At 41.9% G+C, this 21812-nt stretch overlaps 1 protein-coding gene and 1 non-coding gene across 2 annotated transcripts in view; both read left to right on the top strand.

Annotated features, from left to right (window-relative positions):
• Window positions 1-21812, top strand: part of LOC140740438 (hydrocephalus-inducing protein-like) — a 579330-nt gene that overhangs the window by 398127 nt on the left and 159391 nt on the right. Inside the window, exon 52 of the mRNA XM_073069569.1 lies at window positions 14578-14714. Within this exon, the coding sequence (XP_072925670.1) occupies window positions 14578-14714 (137 nt within the window). The remainder of the gene's footprint in view (window positions 1-14577; window positions 14715-21812) is intronic.
• Window positions 19200-19306, top strand: LOC140741016 (U6 spliceosomal RNA). The gene has a single exon (XR_012101991.1). It is a non-coding gene; the product is annotated as a U6 spliceosomal RNA (small nuclear RNA).

The raw sequence follows: 21812 nt of genomic DNA on the forward strand, positions 1-21812 counted from the left end.
AAGATGAACTCCATCCTAACCTGGAAATATGTTGTTGTTCATTCAGCTTTGTTACCCCTACATCCTGGAACTCACTCCCCAGCAGCACGATGGGGCACCTGTGCCAGAAGGACTTGAGCTGTCTGAGAAAAAAGGTCACTCTCTCCTTCTCAATGGGTGATAAATGAATACATAGCAGCTTTTACTCATTATTCTCTCTCTTGCATTCCATTTTAACACTTATGTGATATAAAATAATACTCCTATAACAAAATGTGTTTATTTTGCCTATTTCTTGAGCTCAGTCATTTATTGCTCAACATTAATGGGCATACATCAAAGCCTCATACAGTCATCTCTCTCACCTGTGAATCCTGTGTCTCTTTGGCATAGATGGGAGATCACATTTCCATCCCTCACACACTGATATTGCCAGTGCTAAAGTTACACCATAAAACTTGCTTTTCATCCTGGTAGGCAAAGTTGACAAATGAATTTCTTTTTTTAATCAAGTAATGCAGGTATAAAAATTTATTTACTATGATTTCTATCAGTGTAAGTTTTGTGAACACGGCCAGATGTCATGCTATCTACAGTCGATCATGAACTTTAATGCATAAAATGGATTAAGTATTAAACCTAGTGTCTTATTTTGATGTCTCAACTGTGATTCAAGTCAACAAATCAACAAGAGGTTTAAATACAGTTGTTTTATTTCAGCAAAAATTTCAAGTGCAGTTCCCATGTTGTTGATAATATTAATCTATTCAATATTTTATGAGAGTAGACAGTCCTTATTTTTATCTGGAATATGCCAAATACATATTTCTGTGTACATTGTTGTTCAGTCTAGATTTAAAATGTATGAAGGCTATGACTGAATATTAATCCTGAATGGCATTGTTGAACAGAGAGCAAACACTTCAGCAATAAAACCGTGGCTGGTCATTGTATAGTGATGCTGATTTTTGTGCACAGTCTTTTGGCTTTGAGTGAAATGTGATTGTTGCTGAGGCAGGCATCTGTTGACAGTGGAACAGACAACCATGGGCAAAGATTTTTACCTACCATGCTGTTACTTCATTCAATGCCATTGGTTCACCAGCTGTACATATTCCAGATCGGTAAAGAAACTGAAATATCCCTATAACTCGATGGGCATGTCACGTTGGCAGCAGAATGTGTGACAGTTGCAGGCTACCTCAGCACATCCTTTGGCATATTAGTTGTTAACCAGATGACATATTTTATTGTATATGTTTCAATGTACTGTACATGTGATAAATACATTTGAATCCTGAAGTTGAATCTTAACTTCGTATTGTTTGATTGAGGAAAGAGTCGTGCTTGGGTTTGAGAAACTTTTGCACATCCATCATAAACTATTAAATAAACTAAGTTTCTCAAGCAACAGCTGCTTCGTTTCCTGAGTCCCTGGCCAAGCTCATTTTCCTGAGAGCTGCCTGAGCCCCCTTGTTCATCATCAGCCTGTCTGGCAACCAAACCCTTTACCTCTCCCTGATAATGTAGCTAGTCAGCTCTCCTGATCCACTTTCTGTTCTCATCAGCTCAGCCCCACACCTCTGCAATTAACTTTCTGATCCCCTTTCTGTTCACCCTACAGTAAATAAAACAATTAAACCATCCTGGGCAGCTCAGTGGTGACTCTGCACTTTTTTATGGTTCCTGCACCTGCCAGGAACACCGAAGAGGACATACTTAATCATCATATCCAATTTTAACTCCACAGGAACAGAAATTAATGTAAACTACTTTGATGGTAGAAGATTTTTTTCCCATCTGGTTGTTCTCATTTGTTATATTTGGTGAAGCCTATAATGAAAGAGAAGTCATTTTTGTGCACCAGAGTCCGATGTTTTCAGGCCTCTCCATTTCCTCCTTCCTATAGAGAGATGCCTCATACATATAGATGGCTTTAGGAGGCTAATTATTACTTCAAAGAAATATAGTTCCCAGTTGGGGAACCAGCATGTAACTTATTTTTTCTTTGGGAAGCGGTTTGTGAAAGTCTGTAGTAGGAAATGCATGGTTTATTTATGTGTTCATTTTCAAGAAGTGATGGTTATTGAGTTTTCCTATCCTCTAAGTAAATACACCAATACCTCAATACCATTGACACCCCAGGCCCCTCTCCCACAATCCAGCCCCTATTCCTTCTAGTGATCTCAGTCAGATACCTACCACTCAATAACCCAGTTACAGTCTGAGCCCAGGCAGATGCATTCTCCTGCATTTAATGCTACCGACAACACAAAGGCATTTCTAACTATCCTGCCAGTGATCAGCAAGTGGCAGAAGACTGGCTAGCAAATGGTAGGTGAGCAACTCTGTTGGCAAGCTTACCTCTCAGTTTGAGAATTCCACCCTCAGAATGGAGACATCGTCTTGGGCTCCTGATTTCTTGCTATTTCAACTCCGTTCCTTGTTCCCACACCAGCACATCTGTCCTCAGCTTCCTCCACTGCCAGATTGTCAAACACAAACTAAAGGAATGGGACCCCATATTCTGCCTGTGTAGTCTACAATGTAGGTCATGAATATTGAATTCTACTCTTTAAGGTATACATAACTAATGATCTCCCCTCTCCCCACTGTTCCCATCTGCCCATTCTTCCTGCATTATCTGATCCCACTATCACCTTCCTTTCCTAGCAGAATACATCATCCCCCAGCCTCTTTTTGGGTCCTTAATTCTCATGTCTGAGTCCATCTGCCAGTCAACCTCTCCCTACCCTTCCCCTCACCTCTATACTAGCCACCTCATCTCTACACCCTCAGTCCTGATGCTGTCCACCATCCCTGTGGCTCCACCGATGTGTCTGATCTGCTGTATTGCTCAAGCAGCACGTTCCGTGCAGCACGAGAGAGTATAGGTCTCTGGGCTCTACTAAGCCACAGAAGGTCTTTCACTGCACGAGTGCGATGCAGACATTGGATCTTCATGAGGGCAAGAAACACTGTCCAGCCATACATTTCAAAATTAGCAAATTTATATTACTAATTAAATGAAAATAAATATAGTGGGCCAGATGGTGTGCTGCAGGTGCAGTAAGTGGGAGATGATGGAAAGTGAGTGTGTACAGCATGAGAAACCAACTCAGGGTGACTGAACTGGAGTTTAGACTCGTTCACCCCAAAACATGAGGGAGGAGCAAAGCCAGTTGCAACAGTCACACCCCGTACTTTAGTAATATACAACTGGTCGGTGAAGAGGACCAGGGGAGTGTGACCATGAATGGGGCAGCAATTGGAATCCAGAGAGTAGCACTTAAAGGAGACTCAGGCTTTGCAATTGGCCAGCAGATAGCTGGATCCTTTCACCTATTTCAGCAAGAGCAGAGACTGTAGGAAGCAGGATCAAACTGAGCACAACTCCATGGTCTAGGGGAGAGATAGAAGACAGTGCAGTCACATCGAGGTAGATACTGCTGCCAGCTCAATTCCTGGAGACTGTAGTGACTCTTCCTGGAGTTGCAGAGGATGCAGTGGGAGTGAACAAACCCAGTTGCTGTCATCTGGAATAAAGGTACAAGAGAGGAGATACTGCTGAAGCAGCCTGGGACGAAATGAAAAAAGCAGAAATGCAGAGGGAAGAATCTCTGATTACTACCGGAGCCACATTCAAATTGAATCAAGATTCATAGCAAGTTAGGTGAGTTCATGGCCCAACAGGAATAAATGGGAATGACCTGCTACCTTTTGCAAATATATGGTTGCACAGTGACCAAGACTGGGAATTACATATTTCAGGAGAGCAAACCTTTAGAAATATTAGGCAAAATAGAAAAAGATACCCTAATAACAGAATAAAAAGAGGATATATGGATCGTAGTTCTAAAAACATCACTGGAAATTAGTTTGTGTAGAGCTGAGAAGCAGCAAAAGATATAAACATTACTGGGAGTTGTTAGTAGAGCACAGTACGGTGTTGATGACAACTTCAACTTCATACCACAGCTTAGTTACCAATCTCAGGCCAAATCCTCTACTAGCATCAGAATACTTTACACCTCTATGAGGCATCTCTCCTAATTTTGTCTCACCTATTCATCCTAGATGACAATCTGGAGGACTTGACAGGGTTCACAGAGATGATGTCCCTGGGTGTAGTTCAAAATATTTGTCAGGCCACATGGAGTAGTGTGTCTATTTCTGGTTGCCACGCTACAGGAAGGACGTGTGAGCAACAGAGAGAGTGTCGAAGAGATTTGCCTGGGTATTGTCTGGACTGCAGAATTGCTGTTGTATATTTATTGATTTAGAGATACAGCACAGTAATAAATGGGGGGAAATGTTCTAAACAGTCAGAACAGAATAAAATTTACCTTGCTAGAATCTCCTTTATTATTTTAGCAGACTAACAGGCCCTTCTGTCTCAATGCTGCCCAATTGCCCCCATGACCAATTAACGTATGTGTCTTTGGGATGTGGGAGGAAGTCAGAACACCTTGAGCAAACTCTCACCATCACAAGGAGAATGCACAAACTCCTTACAGACAATTGGAACTGAAGCTAGATTGCTGCTGCTGTAATGGCATTGTGCTAATTACTAGACCACCAAGGACAATAGACGATAGGTGCAGAAGTAGACCATTCGGCCCTTCGAGCCTGCACCGCCATCTTGAGATCATGGCTGATCAACTACTATCAATACCCGGTTCCTGCCTTGTCCCCATATCCCTTGATTCCCCTATCTATAAGATACCTATCTAGCTCCTTCTTGAAAGCATCCAGAGAATTGGCCTCCACTACCTTCCGAGGCAGTGCATTCCAGACCCCCACAACTCTCTGGGAGAAGAAGTTTTTCCTTAACTCTGTCCTAAATGACCTACCCTTTATTCTCAAACCATGCCCTCTGGTACTGGACTCTCCCAGCATCTGGAACATATTTCCTGCCTCTATCTTGTCCAGTCCCTTAATGATCTTATATGTTTCAATCAGATCCCCTCTCAATCTCCTTAATTCCGGCGTGTACAAGCCCAGTCTCTCTAACCTCTCTGCATACGACAGTCCAGACATCCCAGGAATTAACCTCGTGAATCTACGCTGCACTTCCTCAACAGCCAGGATGTCCTTCCTTAACCCTGGAGACCAAAACTGTACACAATACTCCAGGTGTGGTCTCACCAGGGCTCTGTACAAATGCAAGAGGATTTCCTTGCTCTTGTACTCAATTCCCTTTGTAATAAAGGCCAACATTCCATTAGCCTTCTTCACTGCCTGCTGCACTTGCTCATTCACCTTCAGTGACTGATGAACAAGGACTCCTAGATCTCTTTGTATTTCTCCCTTACCTAACTCTACACCGTTCAGATAATAATCTGCCTTCCTGTTCTAACTCCCAAAGTGGATAACCTCACACTTATTCACATTAAACGTCATCTGCCAAGTATCTGCCCACTCACCCAGCCTATCCAAGTTACCCTGAATTCTCCTAACATCCTCATCACATGTCGCACTGCCACCCAGCTTAGTATCATCAGCAAATTTGCTGATGTTATTTTCAATGCCTTCATCCAAATCGTTAACGTAAATGGTAAACAGCTGTGGTCCCAATACCGAGCCCTGTGGCACCCCACTAGTCACCACCTGCCATTCCGAGAAACACCCATTCACCGCTACCCTTTGCTTTCTATCTGCCAACCAGTTTTCTATCCATGTCAATGTCTTCCCCCCGATGCCCTGAGCTTTGATTTTACCCACCAATCTCCTATGTGGGACCTTATCAAATGCCTTCTGAAAATCGAGGTACACTACATCCACTGGATCTCCCCCATCTAACTTCCTGGTTACATCCTCAAAAAACTCCAACAGGAGCAAGTTATAAGGCCAGATTTATTCTCATTGAAATTTTATAAACTTGAAAGTAGTTTATAAACTGATGAGGAGCATAGATAAAATAGATAGTCAGAATCTTTTTCTGGGTAGGGGAGTCTAAAATGTGAAGGAGACATGAGCGACTGCAGATGCTAGAATGTAGAGCAACGCACGAAGCACTGGAAAAATTGCACAGTTCATGGGAAGCTGCAGAGTTCCTTGAGAACTCGGATACAGATTGTGGTAAACTATGTACCTATGTACTTATGTAACTATGTGGTAAACTATGTATACCTGTCTGGACACGCCCCCCTCCCCCCCCCCCCTGCTGACTGCTCCTATGGCTCCTCCCACAGACCCCTGTATAAAGGCGATTGGGGGCACTGCTCCTCCCTCAGTCTCGACATGGTCATGGTCCCTTTTTCGCTGTTAATAAAAGCCTATCGTTCACTTCCAGTCTCCTAGAGTTATTGATGGTGCATCACAGATATAAGGTGAGAGGGGAAAAATTGAAAGGAAAGCTGAGGGACAAGTTTTTCACATATAAGACAGTGGTTCTTTGGAATAAGCTGTCAGAAGAGGTGGTGGAGATTACAAAATTTAAAAGGCATTTGGACAGGTAATTAAGAGGGTTGTGGGCTTAATGTGGACAAATTGGATTAGCATCAATAAGCATGTCAATTGCAGAGGACAAAGTGTGCTCTAAGAGCAAGTTTCTGTGCCTATGAGTACCATGTCCATGGGCAAACTCAGTATGAGATGCTTCATTTTTAAGGTGACTCATTGCAGTAGTCTGCAATATTTGGGTGATTTTACAGCCCAGTTCAGAGAGCAGTTAAAAGTCAACTGCACTGATGCAGGTTTAGAAATACATTTGGATCAAATCAGGCATGTGGTACCGTCCCTTGAGGGAAGGTGAACCAGACTTTTTTCTTCATAGCAGTTGGATAATTCCATGATTATTAATGTTACTGGCTTTTTAATGCCAGCTTAATTCAGTATACTGTATTTATATTTCCCTGCTGACGTAGTGGAATTTGAAGTAATATCTCAGGCCTCTGGATCCTGAAATAAAATAATCACTGTTAATTAACAGTTTTTGCACGCTGCCACATTTTAAACTCTGTGGGCCTTTTGAAAATACACAAATGTGTGCATGGCACTGAGAGAGAAATGATAATTCTCTCTTTAAAGTCCAAAAGAAACAATCTGTTATGTGATGTAATTCGATACATATAAAGAAAATGCAGATATTGATAGAACCAATAAAGAACAAGGAATGAGAATGGATATATGAGTGAATGTTGAACATGGTCAGATCCTTGGATAGGAGAGGTGAGGAGAAATATGGTCCTGATGCAGTAAGGTGGGATTGGTGTATCGTGGTCGTTGTGAACGAGGTAGACTGATAGGGCCCATTTCTATGCTGTATGATTTCTGTGATTCTCATGATTTAGTTTTCAAAAAAATATATAATTTAGAATTCATGCAACAACTTTTAGCTGTACATGCAAAGAAATTTGGAGTTCACGCTTTCTCAGAGAACAGTCATATGACATGCAAAAAATCAGGAAATTAGCAAGAAAGAATAGGTTAGAAACAGTAAGGCGATTTTCTCCCAGACTTATGTTAAAACTGTATCTACCAATTCCCTCCACAAACTGTCTGCTAGACTCACAGTAGCAATCTCATTGCCGTTGTGAGGGAGGGAAGTGTGTCAGAGCCTTAAAGAATCCGAATCTCTCTCTATAGTACCTGTAACTAGAAGTCACAGAAGGTGGGGAGGGTGGGGCGGGGTCATGAACTATGTGTCGTTAGTGTGTTTTCTACCCAGCATTGCCCAAGAACATTGTAATAACACCAGCCCTTTTGAGATGGAACTTACCGTCCTCACTAACTGCTCAGATGTTAAAGTCAGGTAGCCTGTATATCACAGAGTGTTGGCCTTGGTTTAAGGGAGGTGGTGAGAGGGGTATGTGGGGGCAGTGTGGGGAAGACTAAACAGAAGATGGGAAAGATCAGGTTTGAACATGGGAATGGAGGGGTCTAGGTGCTGTGACCAAGTTATGAGTAAACTTCACTCCTAGAGCACTCAAGTACTTGATACACTGAATGCCTAGCTTAAGTATCCTTTCATTTTAGCTTCATAAAATGTGTTTTATCCACTTTCCTTGCAACTAAATAACTGGTAGTGAAATATGGACAAATGCTACTGAGATAAAATTACAAATTACAAACTTTAATTAAAAGCTGAATGAATAATTTAATATTGATATGTGACAGCTGCCAATGATTTCTTAACAAGCATGCAACAAATCAGTTCCCTTTGTTTGATACCTACTCCAGCCACACTCTGGGGGTGACACAGTAGTGTAGCAGTTAACATAATGCTATTACACCTCCAGCAATCTGGGTTTAATTCCCCCATTGTCTGTACGAAGTTTGTATGTTTGCCACATAACCACATGGGTTTCCTCAGCTGTTCCAGCTTTCTCCCTCATTCCAAAGACTTGAGGGTTGGCAGGTTAATTGGTCACATGGTTGTAACTAGGTGGTGTGGGTTCATTGGGCTGCAAGGGCCCGATACCATGCTGTCTATCTAAATAGGAGTATAAAAAAAGTTCAATCAGAGATGGATACATTGAAATGGAAGCTTGACCCAAAAATAATGCTAAGCATTTTACTGTCCTTGTATTGAGTTCTTGACTATTGTGTCTCAGTTCTTACATTTGCATCTAGTTCCCCAGGGATCTGTTTAACAATTCTAAAGGATGAGAAAAATACATTAAATCTTCCTTAAGAGAAAAGTCTAACCTTGGCATGTATCTCACTGAGGTAGCTCAGGTTGTCCAAATCTAGCAAAACACCAGCAGTGAAATAAATGAGGATGGGTAGATAAGCAAAGTGAGGGTTATTGATATCTCAGGAGAGTTTGCTCAGTGATGGATATATTGATGCTAAAATCTATGTACCAGTATAAGCTTTTGCCAGTTGGAGAAAAGGATATGTGATGATCTAGGCTTCAGACCGGGCATGAAGCACATGATCTACTTGACAATGTGACCCCAGACCTCTGGTTTCGTTCTAAGAGCTGGACTACCTAGAACTGACATCTTGAGGCACTGGAGAGACACACCAACACTGTCTCTGCAAAGACCCCACATCTACTGAAGAGCAATATGGACCACTACCAAGCTCTTCCAAGGCAATGTGTCCAGTATTGAGGTTCTAATTATAGAATGTCACCTCCATTGAGCAAGCACATCATTCACATGCCCAATTCTTAACACTCAAAACAGACCCTCTATTCCAAGTTCTGTCACAGGAAGGGATTATCGGATGGACAAAAAAAATTAATTCCTAGAAAAAATGCGTCTTGTGTATTGACTCCTTGGAATCATTCCCTGCTTTTTGATCACTCCATGTGGCAAAAGAGTGTTTGGGTTGGTGCTGAGAATCTCGAGTTTCTGTGCTGGATGCACACAGAACCGATGCATGAATGGACCATCCTTCTCCATCACGCGTCAGTTACTAGCCCTCAAACATCAGGCTCTTGAACAAAAGATACTCATTGTATATCTGGTGTTCCCCCAACCAATTATCTCACTTTAAGTACTTGTTATTTCATGTTTCCATTATTTATTACTATTTATTTATATTTATGTTTACACAGTTTGTTGTTCATTAATCCTGTTTACAGTTACGGATCTTCTGATTTGCTAAATATGTCTACAGGAAAAGGAATCTCAGGATTGTATGTGTTATGTGTTGATGTGTATGTACTCTGATAATAAATTTTACTTTGAACTTTGAGCATTTGAACTGTTTGGATGGAGTTTGCACATTCTTCCTGTGACTATGTTGGTTTCCTCCAGGTGCTTCTAGAGTCATATTGTACAGAAGCAGGCTATTCAGTGCATCACACCCACACTGGCCAGACGCTTGTCTAAGGCTTTCAGCGACTCTTTTTGCACCACTCTGAACCGTCCCTGGGTGAAGAAAGGCCCCCCAAGATTCCCTCTGACCTCTGACCTGAATTCCGCCCACATCTCACCAATTTGGATACTGGTGGTTAATTATTTGCCCTTAACGTGTGGGTGAGTGGTAGAATCGGTGGGGAGTTGAAGGGAGAATAAACATGGGATTCATGTAAGATTAGTTTAAGTGGAAGTTTGATATCCACCACAGACTCATTGGTCTGAAGGGCTTGTTTCCACACTGTATCTGGCAATGAATCTGTTTAGACCATAAGACGTAGGCCATTCAGCCCATCAAGCCTGCTCTGCCATTCCATCATGGCTGATCTCAGATCTCACTCAAAGCCATATCCGTTGACGTCCTGACCCATCAGGAAACTATCACCTTCTGCTTAAATATACCCATGGACTTGGCCTCTACTGTGGCAGAGCATCCACAGATTCACTACTCTCTGACTAAAAAATTCCTCCTTACCTCTGTTATAAAAGGTCATCCCTCAATTTTGTGGCTATGCCCTCTAGTTCTGTATACCCCACCTTAGGAGACATCCTCTGTGTATCCACCTTATCTAGTCCTTTCAATGTTCAGTAGGATTCCCTGCTTTCTTCTAAATTCCAGTGAATACAGGCCCAAAGCTGCCAAATATTCCTCAAATGTTCCTTTTGTTCCTAGAAACATCCTCGTGAATCTCCCTGGACTCTCTCCAATGACAACACACCCTTTCTGTTGACAATAAGTGAAGTTACATGAGCTAGCGAATCCTGTGCTGGATGAAATTTTAAGATCCAGTTCACTTGAGGCTTTGGAGGGATTTTTGTACTAATGCAAGACCCAAAATGTATGATACTCCCCCTTCTCCAGCCTTGTATCCCTTTTGCCAATCAACTTCCCAGCTCTAGGCTTCATCCCTCCCCCTCCTGTCTTCTCCTATCATTTCAGGTCTCCCCCTCCCACTTTCAAATCTCTTACTATCTAGTTTTTTAAGTTAGTCCTGACGAAGGGTCTCGGCCCGAAACGTCAGCTGTACTTCTTCCTATAGAAGCAGCCTGGCCTGCTGCGTTCCACCAGCATTTTGTGTGTGTTGCTTTTTCCAAAATGTATTATTTCATTTAAGCAGTTGAGGAAATATGTGAGCATGAGCTTAAAACATACTTGCCAAATCCTCTGATCATGAGCCAATTGCCATGAATATTGACAGCTTATGAGTATTTCTCACCAGTAGGTGAGCAATTAGGCACCGAAGCTTCCATTCAGCCCTCTGTCAATCAATCAGGAGCCTCCACTTTGAGACGGAAGAGTTTTTGTATTGGCAGGTGGACCCCAGCCATCCAGGTAATGCTGAGTCAGTGTATCTGATGGAGGGAACATCACTGCAAGGTCCAGTTCTTACGGAGTTGATTGCACTTGAACTTGGTCCATCGTCTGACAAAAGAACCTCAGGTCATTAGTGAAAATATTAACGATGTTTAGTTTCATCTTAGAAGCATAAAACAGTCCACTGCGAATTGTCATGTGCTCCGAGGTTTCTGCATCTTATATGCTGGACTGCCCACTGAGCTTGACCGGCTGCAAGCATCGGAAAAGATAACTGAACTAATTTTATGTTGATTTCAACCAAATTGATCAGGAATGTTTTGCCTGAGATCATACGTTGTGTATAGTTTTGTTCTCCTTCTCTAAGACAGGACATTCTTGTCATTGAGAGACTACAAGAAAAGGATCTTGGCCTGAAACATCGACTGTTTAGGACAACAGGGTTGTTGACAGCAATAAAGGCATTTGGTAGGAAGGAAGGAAGGGTATTTCTATATTAGTAGCTGGTGTTGGATTATTTGTTATTATCCTTGCATCTTAACTAATTACTGGCTTGTAATTTTATAACTCCGTATATACGTGTCAATATTTCCTAGTGGCCATAGTATGTATATACAATTGTTCAGTGTGCCTCTATTGGCTACATTTCCTGGTGTCATCCTAGAAAGCTCGGGAAGCTATTCTGCTGTTGCATTATTTGATTAGAGACCACCTTAGTGATTGACTCCTATCTGAAAATTTGAATGGAATGTTTCTTATCTATGGAGTATAAAAACAGCTGACTAAATGGGCATCTTTTTATTTTTCTTTTGGTTCTCTCTTTCACTTACTAAATTTCTATCACTGTCTGCTTTTCAATTTTCTTAGTTCTATTAACACTTAATGAAACAGTGGTAACATGACAAGTTTTATGCCTCTTTCTTGACCTTTGAACAAACCTCGGGTTAAAAGCATCAGAATCTAATACTGCTATGACAGCAACTAATATATTCAATAAGGAATAAGAAGTAATATCTTTATTCATAGCATGGTTAGAACATGGAAGTCGTCACCACGTGGAACAGCTGAGCCCAACACTTAGAGAAAACTATATAAACACATGAGGAAGAAAACACAAGTGGAGTTTAGTATCATGTGCACAAGTACTATGAGGTACAGGTAGAGCAAAAAATTGCACCAATATCACAGGCACATGGGTTCAGGCAACACACAAATTATATATGCATAGAAAAAAATGTAGAGTATGCTCAGAGGATAAGATGATTGTTGGAAGAAGTTTCATATTGACCATTAACACTTTGTAGACCAATTTGGCTGAATGGCTTGAAAATGAAGTGAGATTACACATCATCCATAAACTAAGGTCAGTAGAAATGATAAAACATAGCAGATATGTCCCAAGGAAAGAGATGACAGAAGGGTATTAATAACTAAGAGGTGCAGATCTGTCAGACGGCATTGGTTGCCAGTCCCTGTTGGATTTCCCTCTTTCATTAGCATCTTTGCACCAGCTCTCCAGAGAGCTTCGGAAGAGTGTGGCCAAGCTCTTTTTTCCCTCTGCTTACTGCACTGAGTGATGGTAAACACCAGAACTGCAATCTTTACATCGCCACTTCCTTTGTTACAAGCTCTGTGTACACTCTCTAGACAGAATGTTGCATAAACACAATGCCAACTTCCGAGATGAGTCTTGACAGTCTAATGCATAAAGATGTCTTTGTGTGGATAAAATTTAATTTCTGCACCTCTAAAGTAGCACTGGTGCTAATGCTGCAGACTCCACTTAATATGGATTTTAAATTCTTGCTGACTCCTCTTTGCCCAAGGTCTTTTACTATACACATCACAGCAAGGCTGATGTCAGTCCTCAAGCAATATGCTTTTTAAATCGCACTGCTGAAATTGCTGAATCACGCTTGTCTGATTAGGAAACAGTGAGGAGACACCCACAAGGAACCAGCCTGTCACACTGCCACATGCACAACACTTGTACTATTTTAAGTGGCAAGGAGCAACTATTTTTGTCTTTGTTAGAGACTCAGATGTCCCTTTAATGTTTCCATGCCCATGTTAGCCAAAAAACAGCTGGCCTTCATTATCCCACCTTCTTCCACAGGCTGTAAAACCTCCTCAAAATTCACTAATTCTCCCAGTACAATTTTCTTTTCCTCTCATGGCAATTTTCCCAACTGCTGCTTACACCTCCTTCTTTCTAACCATTTGTTACACATCAGCCTCCGTCACCTGCTCTCGACTTTCACTGCTGCCACTTTTGTTAACCAGTCTCTACTGCTCTCCCTCTTCTCGAAGAGCCACCCTGCGGTTCTGTTATCTCTGTACTGCCTCATGCTGTCTCTGAAGTGCAATACATTTTATCCGGTTCTGAAGAAAGGTCGTTAACTTGAAATCTTCACCCTGTTTCCCTCTCCAGATGCACTACTTGGCCTGATGAGAGTATCTAACAGTTTTGTTTCAGTTCCTCTTCCCAAAGAGCCTGTCTTCTGGTGTTCCATTCCCCTTTCACTAACTACTGCTCTATCACACCTCTCCATCTGACTAACCAGTGATATTCCCCAACTCTCCATCTCACTAATTAATGTTAGAACACAGCTCTGCATCTTACTAACTAATGTTATACCACACCTCTCCATCCACTAACTAATGTTATACCACACCTCTCCATCCACTAACTAATGTTATACCACACCTCTCCATCCACTAACTAATAACATACTGCACGTCTCCATCTCATCCCCAATGCCTGGATAGTTTCATACTTGTCTGACACATACACCTTGTATATCTCTTCCTTCCTATTAGATTCTCATTCCCTGACTATCCTCCTTCCTGCCAGACTCTAATTCCTGGATATCTTGCTATTCCATCTCTGTTCCTGGATAGATTTTTTTTACTTGTTCATTGTCTGTGAGCAATCGGGCATTCTAATTGAAAATTAAAGATTAGTTTTATTTGTCACATTTACACCAAAACATGCAGTGAAGTGTGTCGTTTATGTTAAAACAAATCTGTGAAGTGTCAACTACACTTCCAGCGCCAACACAGCATGCTCATAATTCACTAACCCGAGCCGTGCATCTTTGGAATGCGGGAGGAAACTGAAGCACCCAGAGGAAACCCACAAAGTCTGAGGGAGAATGTACAATCTCCTTAAAGGGAACAGAAGGAATTTATCCCAAACTTCCAGCTGGTGCTGTAAAGCAGTGCTCTAACCACTGTGCTATTCCCAGTCTTCCAGCTGGTGCTGCAAAACAAATCTCTAACCACTATGCTATCCAGCTTTTATTGCCCATTTGTCTGTGAAATGAAGGGGCAGTGAAGATGTCAGTCATGTTCCTCAACATTGCCTCTCTAAGCCAATACCTTTGAGATGAATTGGATGTACTGAAAAAGTAGACGTGTTTGTCTTTAAGAACTTGTCACTAATTAACTGCATCCTGTACATTTTAGAATCGTGCTGGCTAACAAAGGTGCCAGAGCACTGGAGTACTCCTGGAAGGTGCTGATGAATGGACATGGTAGAGGAGAGCACATTCAAGCAGCTACATCGGTTCTTGGCACAGATACACTGACGGGAGAGGAATACGGTAAAGCGTCATGCCTCATTTCTTTTAGCCCAACATTCTTCTGAATGGTATGGCCAAAGCATGTCACTCAGCTAGAGAAGAAATTAGTCTAACACTATCCTTATCTGGCCATGTTGTTCTATTTCCCCTATCATCTTGTGTCAGCAAAAAATCTATAAAATTAATAAAAAGGGGAAGACAGATCTGTATCTAACCTGGTGTGTGTTCCTGTTAGAGTCATAGAGCAATACAGAATGAATACAGGCCCTTTGGCCAGTCAGTCCATGTTGACTCAACTAGTCCCAATTTCCTGCCTTTGGCATATATCCCTTTAACCTCTGCCACTCCATGTACCTGTCCAAGAGCTTCTTAAATCATACCATTGTACCTGACTTCACCACTTCTTCTGGCAGCTTGTTTCATAATCTCACCACTCTGTGGCAAAAAAGTTGCCACCTTCTCATCCTGTCATCCCAAGTCTACGTCCCTCATCTTGGACTCCCTACCCTGGGGAAAAGAATCGGTATCTATCAGGTTTAATGTCACTGACAGACTGACTGTCGTGAAATTTGTTGTTTTGTGGCTGCAGTGCAATGCAATATGTAAAATCAAACTATGAGTTACAATAAGAAATTACATATATATAAAAATAAATAAAATTAAATAAGTAGTGCAAACAGTGAGCAAAAATATTCATGGGTTCACTGTCCATTCAGAAGTCTTATGGCAGAGGGGAAGAAGCTGATCCTAAAATGTTAAGTGAGTGTCTTCAAGCTCCTGTAACTCCTCCCTGACGGTAGTTCAAGTTCAAGTTTATTGCCATTCAACTGTATACATCTATATTGCCAAACAAAAGAACATTCCTCTGGACCAAGGTGGATGACACAGCACATATAACTCAACACAACACAACACATACAGCAATGTAACCACAAATTATAAAATGTATTCCGGAAGACTGACATTTAGTATAAGATGCATTTCCCAGCACAAGTTAAACAGTATAATGCTACTGGCACGTTATAAGTGATAAAACCTGGGTGGTAGCAGGAGTCCAGTCTCACAGCCCGGGGAAAGAAGCTGTTTCTCATCCCAACAGTCCTTGTCCTAAAGCTATTGTATCTCCTGCCAGATGGAGGGGTCAAAGAGATTGTAGGATGGATGGGAGGGATGCTTGACAATGTTAAGGGCCCTGCATGCATAACACTCCTAATGAGTATCTCAGATGGGTGAAAGAGAGACCCTGATGATCTTCTCAGCTGTCCTCGCGTTCTTTTGTAGGGTCTTGCAGTCAGATGCCTTGCAATTCCTGTACTAGGCGGTGATCAACTGCAATGACAAGATGTAGTAATGAGAATAATGAGAAGAGGGCATGTCCTCAGTGATGGGGGTCCTTAATGATGAATCGCGCCTTTTAAGGCATCACTCTTTGAAGCTGGAACTGGCCAATCATGGAACTGGCCGAATTTGCTACTCTCTGCAGCTTTTTCCAATCCTGAGCACTGGCCCCTCCATATCAGACGGTGATGCAACCAGTTAGAATGCTCTCCATGATACATCTGCAGAAATTGACTAAAGACTTCAGTGACATATCAATTCTCCTCAAATTCCTAATGAAATATAGTCACTGACATGTCTTCTTTGTAACTACATCAAAATGTTGGGATAAGAATAATCTTCAGAGATGTTGACACCCAGGAACTTTAAGCTGCTCATCCTCTCTTAAGCTAATAACATACAAACTTTACGTCAGTACTGAGAACACCATTTAAACAATCACGGTCTGGGTTCAAAATCGTATGTGAACCTCAGGGGTAATGCCTTCTACAAAAGCTATTTAGAGTCAGGTGTTCTAATCAATGAATGTTTAAGGAGGTGAAAAAGAGCCCACTAGTAACAGCAAAAGACTGTTTGGAACTCAGAAATCTTTAGAACTTGCTATAAGTTCTCGGTCACGTGTCCACTATAAGAAAAACACTGAACAGGAAGAGTGTTCATGGAAGGACACCACAGAAGAAACCATTGCTCTCCAAAAAGAGACGTTGCTGCATGTCTCCAGTTTGCAAAATGTTCCACAATACTTCTGGGACAATGTTCTGTGGATAGGTGAGGCAAACATTGAACTTTTTGGCAGAAACGCATACCACTATGTTTAGGGGAAAGGGCACTGCACAGCAAAACCAAAACCTTATCCCATGGTGGAAAAAGCTTTAAGGTTTGGGCTGCTTTGCTCCCTTACTGCCTGGACAGCTTGCAATTGTTCAGGAAACAAGCAATTCAAAATTGTATCAGGACTTTTTACAGGAAAAGGTCACAGTAGCAGTCTGTCACCTGAAGCTTAATAGAAATTAGATGATGCAACAAGACAATGATCTGAAACACAAGAGAAAATCAGTAACAGAATGGTTTAAAGAGAAGAAAATGTGTGTTTTGGACTGGCCAAGTCAGAGTCCAGACCTTAACCCAATTGAGATGTTGTGGCATGCAAGCTATCCTAGAAATATTGATGAACTGAAACAGTTTAGAATGGAGGAAAGGTCTAAACTTCTTCTTGCCATTGTGAAAGTCTGATCAGCAGATACAAGAAAGGCTTGTGGAGGATATTTCTTTCTTTTTACAGTATTTTTATTCAGAAGGGAAAAAAACCAAGATTTACAGAGTGCAACATATAGATACATCTCAACATAAATTGTATACATTCATATATTGTAATAAAATTGATCAAAATGTTATAGCATATCACATAAAAGTATACCACTCAGTAATCAAAAATTTAAAGATAGGTTATACATCATAAATTAAATTTTTTATATAAAAAAAGTCAACCACCTACCAACTACCAAAGAAAAAAGCTGATGGATGATAATGGATAATTAGAAAAAAAACATATTCACTTAAGAAGAGAAGATAGAAATATACATAAAAGTCTGTGCACTTTTAAGCTTTATAAATTGGAAAAGTAATTTAGGAAAGGTCCGCAGATATCATAAAAAGATTGTTTCGAATTTAAGACTGAGCAGCGGATCTTCTCTAAATTTAAATAAGACATAATATCACGTAGCCATTGAAGATGTGTAGGAGGGGTAGACTCCTTCCATTTAAGCAAGATTGCTCTCCTTGCTAAAAGAGAGATAAAAACTAAAACCTGTAGGTTAGGAGTATTTAAAGTTATATCTTCATTTGCAATAATACCAAACAAGGCTGTAAGAGGATTTGGGTACAATTGTTTGTGTGTTATTAGTTCAGGCAGATTGTCTCTGTCCATTATTATGACTTGCATAGAAAAATAGAACATTGAAAATCTACAGCACATTACAGGCCCTTCGGCCCACAATGTTGTGCCAACCATGTAGCCTACTCTAAAAGCTGCCTGGAATTTCCCTACTGCATAGCCATCTATTTTTCTAAGATCCATGTACCTATCTAAAAAGACCCTATTGTATCTGCCTCTACCACCATTACTGGCAGTGCATTCCATGCACCCACCACTCTCTGTGTGAAATACATACCCCTGACATCCCCCTTGTACCTACTTCCAAGCACCTTAAAACTATGCCTCCTTTCAGCCCTGAGAAAAAGCCTCTGACTATCCACACGATCAATGCCTCTCATCATCTTACGACACCTCTATCAGGTCATCTCACATCCTCCATCACTCCAAGGAGAAAAGGCTAAATATACTCAACCTATTCTCATAAGGCATGCTCCCAATCCAGGCAACGTCCTTGTAAATCTTCTCTGTACTTTCTCAATAGTATCCATATCCTTCCTATAATGAGGTGACCAGAACTGAACACAGTACTCCAAGTGGAGTCTAGCTAAGATCTTACATAGCTGTATCATTACCTCACGGCTCTTGAATTCAATCCCATGGTTGATGAAAGCCAACACACCATATGCCTTCTTAACAACACTGTCAACCTGCGCAGCAGCTTTGTGTGTCCTATGGACATGGACCCCAAGATATATCTGGTCCTCTACACTGCCAAGAGTCTTACCATTAATATTTTATTCTGTCTTCAAATTTGACCTACTGAAATGAACCACATCACACTTACCTGGGTTGAACTCCATCTGCCACTTCTCAGCCCAGTTCTGCTGTAACCTCTGACAACCCTCCAAACTATCCCCAACACCCCCAACTTTTGTATCATCAACAAACTTACTAACCCACCCTTCTACTTCCTCATCCAGTTTATTTATAAATATCACAAAGAGGAGGGGTCCCAGAACAGATCCCTGCAGAACACCACTGGTCATCTCCCTCCATGCAGAATACAAACCATCCACAACCATCCTTTGCCTTCTATGGGCAAGCCAATTGTGGATCCACAAAGCAAGGTCTCCTTGAACCCCATGCCCCCTTACTTACTGAATGAGCCTTGCATGGGGAACTTTATCAACTGCCTTCCTGAATTCCATGTACACTACATCCACTGCTTTAACTTAATCAATGTGTTTTATTACATCCTCAAAGAATTCAATCAGGTTTGTAAGAAATGGTCTGTGCTTGCTTCAGCAGCACATATACTAAAATTGGAACGATACAGAGAAGATTAGCATGGCCCCTGCGCAAGGATGACACGCAAATTCGTGAAGCGTTCCATATTTTTTAAAGAAAAAAAAAGTGGCCTACCCTTCACAAAGTCATGCTGACTATCCCTAATCAGATTATGCCTCTCCAAAAGCTCATAAATCCTGCATCTCAGGATCTTCTCCAAAAACTTCCCCACCCCTGAAGTAAGACTCACTGGTCAAATATCCTGGATTATCTTTACTCCCTTTCTTGACCAAGGAAACAACATTTGCAACCTTCCACTCCTCTGGTACTTCTCCTGTCTGTATTGATGATGCAGATATCATTGCCAGAGACTCAGCAATCTCCTCACTCACTCCCAAGGTAGACTGGGGTATATCTCGTCTGGTCCTGGCGACTTATCTAACTTAATACCTTTCAAAAGCTCCAGCACATCCTCATTCTATACATTCTATACACTCAAGTGTTTCAGTCAGCTTTAAGTCATCCCCACAATTGCCGAGGTGAATACTGAAGGAAAGAATTTATTAAGTACTTCCGCTACCTCCTCCAGTCCATGTACATTTCCACTCTCACTCCTGATAGGTCCTCTTCTCACATGGCTCATCCTCTTGCTCTTCACATACCGGGTACTTGTAGAATGTCTTGGGATTTCCTTAATCCTGCTCGCCATGGCCTTTCCATAGCCCCTTCCAGCTCTCCTATTCATTCTTCAGCTCCTTCCTGGCATCCTTATAATTTCACCAAGTTCTAACAGTACCTAGTTTCTTGAACCTTTCATAAGTCGTTCTTTTCTTCTTAACTAGATTTTCTACATCCTTTGTACATCTTGGATCTTTTACCCTATCATCCTTTCCCTGCCTCAATGGAACATACCTATACAGAGCGCTATACAAATGTTCCCTGAGAATTTTCCACATTACTGCCATGCATTTCCCTAAGAACATCTGCTCCCAATTTATGTTCTCAAGTTTCTGCCTAATAGCATCCCCCATTCCAATTAAATGTTTTGCAAAATTTTCTGCTTCTATTCCTCTCCAGCACTATGGTAAAGGAGATAGAGTTGTGATCTCTACCTCCAAAATGCTCTCCCACCGAGAGATCTGACAGCTGACCAGGTTCATTTTCCAATACCAGATCAAGTACAGCCTCTCCTCTAGTTGGCTTATCTACATATTATGTCAGGAGACCTTCCTGAACACACCTAACAAACTCCACCCCATCTAAACCCCTTGCTTTAAGGAGATGCCAGTCAATATTAGGAAAGTTAAAATCACCCATCCCAACAGCCCTATTATTATTGTACCATTACAGAATCTGCCTACCCATTTGCTCCTCGATGACTCTGTTATTATTGCAGGTCTATAAAAAACACCAGTAGAGTTATTGCCCCTTTCTTATTTCTGACTTCCACCCACAATGACTCAGCAGACAATCCCTCCATGACTTCCTCCTTTTCTGCAGCTGTGATACTATCCCTGATAAGCAGTGTCACCCCTCCACCACTTTTGCCTCCCTCCCTGTCCTTTTTGAAACTAAACCTGACACACAACAGCCATTCCTGCCCCTGAGTCATCCAAGTCCCTGTAATGGTCACAGCATCATAGTTCCACGTATTGATCCATGCTCTAAGTCCATCCACATTGCTTATAATACTCCTTGCATTAAAATAGACACATCTCAAACCATCAGGCTGAATGCTTCTTTGTGCTGTCGTCTGCCTATCCTTCCTCATAAACTCCCTACAAGCTGTCATTACTTATGCCCCATCCTCTGCCTCTTCACTTTGGTTCCCACCCCCTTGCAACCCTAGTTTAAAACCTCCCTAATAGCCTTATCAAACCTCCAGATATTGGTTCCCCTCCAGTTCAGGTGCAACCCGTCCCATTTCCCCCAGAAAAGGTTCCAATGATCTGAGAACTTGAAACCATGCCCCATGCACCATTTCCTCAGCCACTCATTCACCTGTTCTATCTTCCTGTAGTGACCTTCACTAGCTCGTGGCACTGGGAGTAGTCCGGAGATTACCACCTTGGAGGTCCTGCTCTTCAGCCTCCTTGCTAACTTACTGCACAGGACCCTTACACCTCTCTCCTGACTTATGTCATTGGTCCCAACATGTACCATGACCTCCGGCTGTTTACCCTCCCCTTCAAGAATATTCTGACACCGCTCAGAAACATCCTGGACACTAGCACCCGGGAGGCAACACGTTATTCTGGTGTCTATTTTGCTGCTGCAGAATGTCTTATCTGTCCCCCTAACTGCCGAGTCTCCTATGACTATTGCTCCACCTGACTTCACCCTACCCTTGTGAGGCTCAGAGCCGACCACACTGCTATTGGTCTGGCGGCTGCTGCCTTGCACAGATAAGTCATCCCCCACAGCAGTATCCAAGCGGGTAGACCTGTTGCTGAAGGGAATGGCCACCGGGGGACCCTGTACTGACTTCCTTCTCCCTTTACCTCTCTTAGTGTTCACCCAACTACTCCCCGAGTTCTGCACTCTGGGTGTAATCATCTGCTCAAAAGTCACATCTATCAACTGCTCTGCCTCCCAGATTATCTCAAGTTCATCCAACT

Source organism: Hemitrygon akajei, chromosome 17, assembly GCF_048418815.1.
Source record: "Hemitrygon akajei chromosome 17, sHemAka1.3, whole genome shotgun sequence".
NCBI lineage: Eukaryota > Metazoa > Chordata > Chondrichthyes > Myliobatiformes > Dasyatidae > Hemitrygon > Hemitrygon akajei.